The following is a 10,161-nucleotide window of genomic DNA, read 5'->3' on the forward strand; positions in this document are numbered from 1 at the left end:
CTGAATTTATTCTGTGTTCTTTTATGTTTACGTAATGCTATATGACACATCTACAGAGCTCAGAAACTTCTAATGTAGGTCTGGAACTGAACTCCTGCTTTTAGGCATGACACATGTAAATGTGCTAGACATATTTGTCTTTGGCTTAACTCCCCTCATTAACGAAGAGCTTTAACGTGATGAATTTGTCTGGAATGGGATAAACAGGATGGTCAAAAATTATTATTAGCTTTTTAAGAACTCAGTCGGTAATCCAAAATTTCCTTCTAGGAATTTATCAGTACATTTGAGCTTTGAGTAGTTGGATTTGGATTGTTTAGCCTGGAGAAGAGAAGGCTCCAGGGAGACCTTCTAGCAGCCTTCCAGTACCTGAAGGGGACCTACAAGAATGCTGGAGAGGGACTTTTTGCAAGGGTGTGTAGTGATAGGACAAGGAGCAATGGCTTTAAACTGAAAGAGGGGAGATTTCAATTAGATCTAAGGAAGAAATATTTTACAATGAGGGTGGTGAAATACTGGAACAGGTTGCCCAGAGAAGCTGTGGATGCCTTATCGTTGGAAGTGTTCAAGGCCCGGTTGGATGAGGCTTTAAGCAACCTGGTGTAGTGGAAGGTGTCCCTGCCCATCGTAGGGAGGCTGGAACTAGATGATCTTTAAGGTCCCTTCCAACCCAAACCATCCTATGATTCTATAATTTTTAACCTACAGCTACTCACACCTCAGTCTCTGATGGTGATTTAGGTAGACAGCTCTTTACGTCTTCACATTTGGTACTCTGTGTAGGTGTAGGATGGCACTCATACAAATTACATATACATATCAGATCACATCTTATCCTATCTATTCCTGTACGTTCAAAAATACGTTGCGGACTCTTGATGTTCATAGGTGCAATTTGTACCAATACTACACCATCGTGATATAGTAGAGATATTTCTAATGTTCCTACTCTGATTGAAGTATTAAGTTGTTTCAGTAATGTCTTGATGAGAGTTGTGTTCTCTTTGCTCTCATTGGTAGTCCTGTTGTGTAGGCTGAGTTGCCCCCTTTCCTCTCAAGGCAAGCTTTCATTTTGGTAGTTCTAATGTAAGCCAGAGCGTCTGCGACTGTGTGTAATTCTGCTGCTGCACTCTCCACGTTGACCTGAAATAAGACTTGAGGACATGTTGAGAATACCAGATACTCATTTCTGCCTTTCCTGTTAGTTGAAATAATTTTCAATAGTGACCTAACAGAGACAGATTTAGTTAGATGGCAAAAACAAGATTAAATCACTCTTATTTGGGGAATAGTAATGGAGGTGATGAAACGCAATTAATGTTGGACCTAACACTGAAGAACCTCTCTTGCACATATCCTTTCTAGCCAATATACTGGCTGAGGCTTTGGGCTATTTTGAGAAACAGTGAGGAATTTTCTTTTCTTTTATAGTGTCACCTCTCCTCTGATGTTGCTGTAGTAAAGGGTTACAGCACTCTTGCTGTAAAATTTCCTTTGTATTTCTGGGAGTAAAGTCATAGTCCTAACACTAATGGATTTTTATTATTAAATTCTATGAATAGTGAGTACCAGAACTGTCACTTTTGTGTGCTTCAATGAACAGTAACAATTAGGCTGTAAAGTAGCAGAGATGACAGTGTAAATTCTTTGTTTTATGTTGGTCATTACAATTGTGTTGTAAAGTAAAATGGGAGGTTGGGATTATGCAGAAAGATCCTACAGTCATCTTTTTCTCATTTGTTGTAAACATTAAACCCAGAAATTGCACATGCAAATTTTTTTGTTTAGTTGCCCTGCTGAGAACCCAATCCTGAGGAGCTAATTAGCGTTACGAGATAACAAATTGTCTTTACCAGAATTTAGTGTGTATATTTTATTAACTGAATGTATATATATAACTGAAATAATATAGCCTCATTTATATTTTCTGCACACAAATCTGGTACTTCATGGGATATTTTGTGGATTCTTTAAGACTTTAATATTCATGAATACTTGCAGTAGATTTTATTATTAGCAGAAAACCTTAACTATTTTGCTGAAGCAATTAAATGTTCTTTAACCATCATTACAACTTCTGTTCTCAGTCAACTACATATGAAAACAATTTAAGTTAGTTAGACACTTATTTAAGTAGCTGTTAGGATTCTTTATTTTGTAAAAGTAACACAGAAAATTACTTAAAAAAATTCTGTAGATCAAAGAATGAGATACAATAAAAAAACAGTAAAGAAAATAATCATGCTTGTTTCTGTAGCTGTGAAAGAGAACATCATAATCTAATTGAGCTACAAGTAAGAAACAGTGACATAGTGCATGAAGAGCATTTTTAAATTTAAATAGGTGTTAATTCCATAATCAAACTTCCACATTCATAATAGCTTTTGTAAACAGCGCAATTCTAACTGAAAAAAATAAAACCCACATATTATCACTAATGTTAAATTAGTGAAGAGAGCTTGCTTCTTAGATAAGCTATAAAGTGCTGTGAGGAAACAAAGGGCTTCCTCAGCCACACTGACATCTCAGAGCTGGGCTGTGATGTGCTGGTAAGGCAGCACAGAAAACCAACAGAGCCTAGGGACAGCATGATGCAGCTGGGGCAGGGGGATGCTCTGCCAAGGTTTCCTGGGGCAGGAATGGCTGCCAGGCACCAGGCAGAATAGCCAGGAGGCTGGTGGATCCTTGGAAAAGGGCATATTCAAGTTGGCTTACAGTTAATTTGCTCGCACTGTGCTAAATTCAGCTAGAGACCCGAGCAATTGCTTTGTAATTCATGGGTTGAGACTTCAGATATTCAAAAACAGAAGGCACACCAAATAAGTCTTAAATGATAAAATAGATGTCAGAGTAAACCAGATTGGAAGTAACATTAGCAAGCCCTCCAGAAGTCAGGCTTGCGCATCTTTATTACTGAATAATCCCTAACTTAGCCTATGGAAGATAGCATATCAAAAGCATTTGTCATGCTGTTCTGGAAATAAATGATGCAGTGTGCAAGCCACGGTACCCAGGTGTGGCTTCTCTAAGCTTGTCTGTGCAAACTTGCATATCTTAACAGAAAGTGGTACTGTTACATGTTACCTATTCAGTAGCTTGGTGAAAATACGTTCTGCATTGTTCCTGGTAGATTTGGTGATTACCGTAGTTTAATGTTATTCTAAATTGTATCTCTTAAACAGAGTAAGCAAGGAAAAATGTAACAAAGATAATTGGATAATTGAAATAGTTTCACGTTAAACAAGATTTCACCTGTGTCCCTTGCCACTGGTTGATGTTGACCTGAGTGTTATCATTAAAATGAGAGATCCAAAAAGTTCATTACTGGCAGTTTGATTCACAAGCATGAGGAAAAGTTACTTTACTCATTGAGACTATAGTTCTCTTAATGCAAAAGGTGATAACAGTATGTGAACCATTGCTGTATGAGGGTATTCAAACCACTGCCAGTCCTGAAGGAATGGTTGATACTGATTGTATTACATGTAAGAAATGCTGTGAAACATCTGAGATTTGAAGTCAATTAAGCCACCTTTAATTCTATCTCGAAATGTGCCTCTAAGCTATGAAAATGATTGTTAGCCACCTTCATCATTAGAAATTGCTTAGAGCCTGTCTGGGCATTGGTCTGCTTGTGGGAGGTGGTGAGTGACTGCCTTTGCATCGCTTGGGTTTTCATGGGTTTTGTTGTGGTTTTTTTCCCCCTCTCTTTCCTTCACTTATTAAACTGTCTTTATCTCGATTCATGAGTTTTCTTGCCTTTCCTCTTCCCTTCCACAGTTCACATAAAGGTTTGGTTTAATTTAATTCTCTATACACTGATCATAATCAGTCATTTTTTGCTTGTCACTAATGCAGTATAAATTACGGATTAGAGAATATTAAATGCACTATCTGTAATTTCCTGTGGTTTAACATATTTGGAAGTCTTGCAAATTTTATTTGGAATTTCCTAAGTTACCACTGTTTGGAAGGTAATTGGAATACCATTTACTTTAAAATTCCTGCTATTTGCTCCCAACATTTAACACCTTCCTAACATAGATTTCTGTGGCAATTAATTAGCGTCTAACAGAGTAGCACTGCCAGCCTACAGTGAATACACATGGATGGTCTGTGTTCTGCAAATTATTCCTATGAATCATGAGCCATCTGTAAGAGTGGATTGAATACCGAAAAATATACTTTTATATCAATCATTTAGTGACTGTTACCAGTATTTTCTGAATAAATTACTTCATGAACATTAGTCAGTCAGTCATCAAGGTGATTAAATAACTTACTTTAATAACTTGTGATATTTAGGAAAGAGTGGCAGAATGCATCTTATTTTTGCATTCTTCAAAATATTCTTCAGAAAGGTATAGCTCTGCAGATGGCCATTACTCCAACCAGGTGAGCTAAATTATTTCTCTCTTTGCACTCTAATTAGGTTATAGTCATCAGTAATTTTGAGGTTTTGATAAAAGGAAGTCATCTATTTCAACAAGAAACCCTCCCTCAGACAATCACAGACATTCAGACTGTAGTCTGGTCTTTCTTCTTAAATTGCATGTGAAATAGACCTAGAGATGCATTGTGGTGAGCCTGGGATTCTTAAATACCTATATTTATATTAGATACATCTTCTTAAAAGGGACTCTGTTTTATATTCCTGTTCTAGTAGATTATGTAGATTTTAGTAGATTCAATACCTTATTATTCAGACTTTGTTACTACCAGTACTAGTATTAGAATTGTTACAAATTTGATATAATATACTGCACTGCCTTAAGCATAGGAAGAGGAAGAGTTCCTCTGATTTGGGAAATTTTGACCCACTTCTTAGGCAAGTAAATACAGCTTGTACGTCAACTATTCCATCACAATTATATGGTCATATATAGATGACCTTTCGAAGTCTCTCTCTCTCCACTCTCTACCACTCCAGAAAAGTCTGAAATGTGATCTGTCTTTTCCTTTGCTGAAACATGTCTGACCTGGAAACCCAAAGCAGCAGCTTCGAGTTGCACGATTCTGAACTTGGTATACTTGTTCTTGTTGCAGCTTTCATACTGGTTGGAGTAGTTGTTGTAGTTAAGCTGTAAACCTATATCTTGAAGGAAATACTTATGGCTTCAGCAGCATTTGAAAACCTAATACTTTGACCTTGGAAATTAAACGTTCTACTAAAACAGACATTTGTGGATGTCTAAGGTTTTCTGAAAATTGCTCAATATTAGTTTGTCTTGAAAATTGCTGAATTCTCGGTGGTTCTAGTGCTAAACAAAGCATAACCCAAATTATGTTGACAATTACAGTAACTATTTTCCATTTGTGTAACACTTTAGCAGAAAATGCTGAACTAAACCAAGAGTCATTCTTTCAGTAAATCAGCACATAAATGCACTATTTTTTCACAATGACTGTCTCCAACTGTCTTACATGATAGCACACGATTTACAATAGATGGACTACCATAGTTCAAGATGATCAGTTAGGGTGGGCTTTTTTTGTTGCTGTTGCTCTTCTTTTTTTCTTTTTGCCTTCTACTTTGATCGATCTTATCTAAAGGGTTTATGTCTTAATGTCCACAACATTTTCTTCATTGAACCCAATGAGTTTCCATCAGGGAAAGAGTAGTCTCTCCTGCCACGGAACCACACCTGACACAGGCTACAGCAGCAATTGAATTTTGTTTGGCTTTTTTCACCAAGTCAAGCCACAGACTTTTTTTCACAGAACATACAATCTAGAATAATTGTACAGCAAACAGAAAGTTAGCAAAAGGTTATTACTACCCAGAAGCTATATCAATTATTTGATGCTGATGATAAATGAATTCGAGAGGTGGCATAGCCCATCACTTTTGTTTAAATCCCACTTCGAAAAATTAGGATTGTTATAGACAGTAAAGTTGCAATATGTGTGGATTTCATGGATGTAAATGATTTTTTAATAACTTGGTACTCAGTTTAAATCGTTGGCTGAAAGACCTATCAGATCTTTTCTTTGACCTTGAAGTGCTCTGTGAGACTTACACACAGTGAATATGACCCTGAGGTTAAATTTTCTTTAAACTAAATTGTTCATCTGGCATACTAAAGAAAGATAAAGAATTTCATCTTGTACTGAAATTAATAAAACAACTAGCTGGCTTTGGAGAGCGATTTACTTTTTTTAAAATGACAACTTTATCTTTGGATGTAAGATACTGAAGTTGGTCCATGACACACCTGCTTTTGCTGGGTTTTATCTTTGCAGGCAGTGGAGTTACTAGATCATTTCACAATATTAAATACATTTGAGAATTAAGATGAGTTAATCTGCCTGTTTACACAGGAATAATATTCAATTTAAATTAGATTTTGATTTTAGCAGAATAGTAATGAAAGTTTAAAAAATTATGCATGCATGGTGAAATATCTATAAAGATCTTAGGCTTACTAATCTTATTTGAATAAAGCAATTCATTCAGAAGACACTATGTAAAATCAGTACTGCCAATTTTAAAGTAGAGGTTTTGAAAAAAGTTTAAAAATACACAGCAAAAAAAGTCACCTATTCTTTCAATATTAGCACAGAAAAATATATATTCAGTTACCAAAATACTGGTTAAAACTAGCTGTCTAACAAGAAGCACCACAATTAGAGATTCATATGGTGATGACATTTAAGAGCTGTAAGTGTATGCAGCCTATATGTCAAATAGTGTAAATGCTGTGTAAGTACAAAGTAGAGAACAAAGCCTCTGCCAAAGGGTTTACAGTTTAATGGAACTTCTTCCCATTGAATAGCTGCAACATGAATGCAAAACTGCTTTCAATGATATCCCTTAAATATATTTTAGCAGTGACAGGGTAAGAATTAGAACAATAGGAAGGAGCATATGAAAGATAACAACAGTAAACGTAAATTCAAACTCTTTCAGTGACAAATATAAAATCAATAGTTAACAAAACTTAATAAAGTCAGAGAGCCACTTTAACATCCTTTTTATTCTCTTCTGCATGTTGTTATAAGTAGGGGATGACTGCAGAGGAAGTTTGAGATGGAAAAGGTTGACTGCTCTTGCCTATGGCTTTCGTAGTGCTTTACCTAGTCCATAATTAATTGACAGAATGCAATAAATAACTAGACAAATATACACACTATGCTCTGGACGTAGTTGATGGCATTCATGCTATTGTGAAAATTTCTTGTGATGTGGATGGGGCTGTTGCTCCTCTCTGTAGGCCTAATCTGCTCGGTGTATGGACATGCCCAGCAGCAAAGCAGAAGCAGAGCTCTCAAACTGGAATGAGCAAATGGGCCACAAAGCCAGTCATGTTGGAAGTCAGACTGTTAACTAAGTGCTTGAGGGAAAAACTCCTGAGCTTTGAGGTTGACAGTGGCACTGATTTCCAGATTGATTTGAGAGTATACACAGCCTTTCTGACCTTTGGTTTCCTTGGATGAAAAATGACAACGATGTTAGGTGTAATGGTTATATCTACAAATGATTGTTTTAAGGATTAAGTTAGTTCTAAACAGGAGATGAATTATGTATATCACAACTGTTGTTGGAATGTTAAATCTTTATGAATTGGAGCAGGAGAGAATGGTGATCCTACAAGCCATGTCTCTGTAGGTCAACGCAGCATGATGCAAAAACCTAGCACCAACAAACCTGCGCTAGAACCACAGGCAGTGTGGCTGTGTGATTGCAAGGCTGTGCCAAATGTGGAAAGGTAGATCTTGAGAATTTGGAAATATCAGTCAATTAACGTGACTCCACTGCTTTGAGGCTGCAAATTCATAGTTTGGTGTCTTCTGTGTACTGTGTACATGTACTGTATTCTGTATAAAGAATTTTTCACTTGTGTGAATGTATTTTAATAGACCTACATCATACCCTATTTTTATTCTATTCTGTGTTCCCTACAAGTTTTGCCTTGGAAGCAAAAAAAGCCACAAACATAAAACCTGGGCTTTTCAGTCACTGAGTGTGAAGAAATAGATGACAATTGCTTGCCTAAGGTAGACATGCAGTGCTTTCTCTTTCTTTTGCATAGTACAAAGCTGGACATAATGACACATCATTTGAAATCTTTGGGTTTTGTAATTTTTCTCTTGTTTGCTTGTGGGGTTTTTTTAAGGAAAAGGAAAATTGAAAACCGAAGACCCATGAATAGACCTTTTCTTAGATGTAATGACAGGAAAATGCTAAAGACTTGGAGTAAAGACCTGCTTTCAAGAATTAAAGTGATACTTTTTGAAAGAAAAATGTCTGAAAGATCTGCAATAGTTACACATGGGTTTTTAGCAACCAAAATTCTGCTTCAAGATACAAATGAAACATGGGAGATAGATAGACAGCAGTATAGCCTTCATGCGCATAGAAATAATACCCCTTAAGTAGGAATAGATGGGATGTGTAGTAAGAATAAGAATCACGAACTCAGTAAGAATCAAGTACTCAGGCATTACAAGACATGACATAGAAACATATGCTCCATTCCTAGAGACAAGTTATAAGCAGAAAGCAAATGAAGAGTGTCATTTTCAATTCATATAAATATTCTTCAAATGAGAGATTTCAACATGAAGCTGCAATTCTCGTGTGCATACTCAAAGTCCTTCTCTCTTAGTTTTATTCATTGTTTTAATTGAAAAAATCCACCATTTGATAATGCTATTGTGACCAATACCAGATCTACAATTAAATCCTATAGTATAAACCTGCGGCATTTATATTGTGCTATGGAATAATTACCTTTGAACAATATTGTGGTGGGTTAGGCTGCTCCGGCAACTATACCCTACACAGTCCCCTCTCACTCTCCCACACCTCAGGGATGAGGGAAGAGAATCAAAGAGGAAAAAGAAAAGAGACTCGAAGGTTGAGATAAGAACAATTTACTACTACCGCTACCAATATATATATATACAGATATGTACAAGGATAAACATATGCAAACGAGTGATGTACGGTGTAATTGCTCACCACCCCTTGACCGAGGCCCATCTCGTCCCGAAACTGCAAAACTCGATACTGCAATCCCAGATGAACAGGAGGCCCCGAGACAGAGAGCGAGAGAGAGAGAGAAAGCACTCTGAGCACCCGAAAGTGAGAGTCCCGGAAGGGCAAAAGCCCTTCTTTCTAGCTGACCCTTGCTTTTATATTGGGCATGACGCTGCATGATATGGAATACTAATTGGCCAATTTGGCCCTCAATCTTAAGTTCAGGTACAAATCGTAAGGAGAGTCGTGGACCCCTTGTCCCAGCTATGCTCCCCCCTTATCCTGTTGTGCTCCTGCACACTGGCAAGAACCTGGCAGACTGAAAAGTCCTTGAGACCTCAGTTCCAACTATAAACATCAGTGCACTATCAGAGTTCTTCTCAGAGTGAGCCTCTGAGTAAAACCAAAACACGGAGCTCTTCTAGCTGCTAAAAGAAGAGCTAATCCTGGTCCCAGCTAAAACCAGGACAAATATACAGAGCTATGGAGTTTACTAAATAAAAAAAAGGAATTTGAGATGAGCTAGGAAGCTAAGTTCCTCATCTTTGTTATGCCTAGTCCTGAATTCATAACATTAAGTGTGATTTCTGGTCTCCATGTCACGGGAGTGCAATTCTCATTCTGTGTTATTCCAGTACCTTACATGGAAAAGAATAAATATCTTTTGAAATCAATGTAGCATGATAAATCACTATGTAAAAGTTTCAAGGTGTTTGATCACAGATTGTATTTTATTTCTATGTCTCTGTTCATTATTTGCAGACACAGTCAATGCAGTGGACATATGAAATCAATGGACTGCCTCCGCAGACCGTAGCACCTATAAGGCCAGCAAAAGTTGTTTCTACTGGCAGTTACATAAGATCAGCCACAGTTCGACAGCGCAATTCTTTACGTGAAAATCTGAAACTTACTACCGCTGGAGTATCCTCACCAACCAAGGGGGCACCTTTGGTTCTAAGAACAAAATAGAGAAAGTTATGATCAGGGTTTTTTTTTTTTGTGGGAGGGGGTGTGAAGTTGACACCTTTATCAAATAAATTCTGTAGCTAAAAGAGGATATGTTTTTTGATTTTTTTTAAAGCAAATATGATATGCATTGATTGTATGCTTTATATGGAAGATTCAGAGTCCCTGAGCTCTAGCAGTACCTTATTTTTCTATGAGGAATTTTAGAT

General features: G+C 37.0%; 1 protein-coding gene across 1 annotated transcript in view; it reads left to right on the plus strand.

Moving 5' to 3' along the window:
• CFAP47 (cilia and flagella associated protein 47) overlaps positions 1-9,955 on the plus strand; it is a 343,401-nt gene extending 333,446 nt beyond the window's left edge. The window contains exon 64 of the mRNA XM_086608696.1: positions 9,746-9,955. Coding sequence (XP_086464822.1) covers positions 9,746-9,955 — 210 coding nt within the window. The remainder of the gene's footprint in view (positions 1-9,745) is intronic.
• The last annotated feature ends 206 nt before the right edge of the window (positions 9,956-10,161 follow it).

Source organism: Tauraco erythrolophus, chromosome 1 (genome assembly GCF_009769465.1).
Source record: "Tauraco erythrolophus isolate bTauEry1 chromosome 1, bTauEry1.pri, whole genome shotgun sequence".
NCBI lineage: Eukaryota > Metazoa > Chordata > Aves > Musophagiformes > Musophagidae > Tauraco > Tauraco erythrolophus.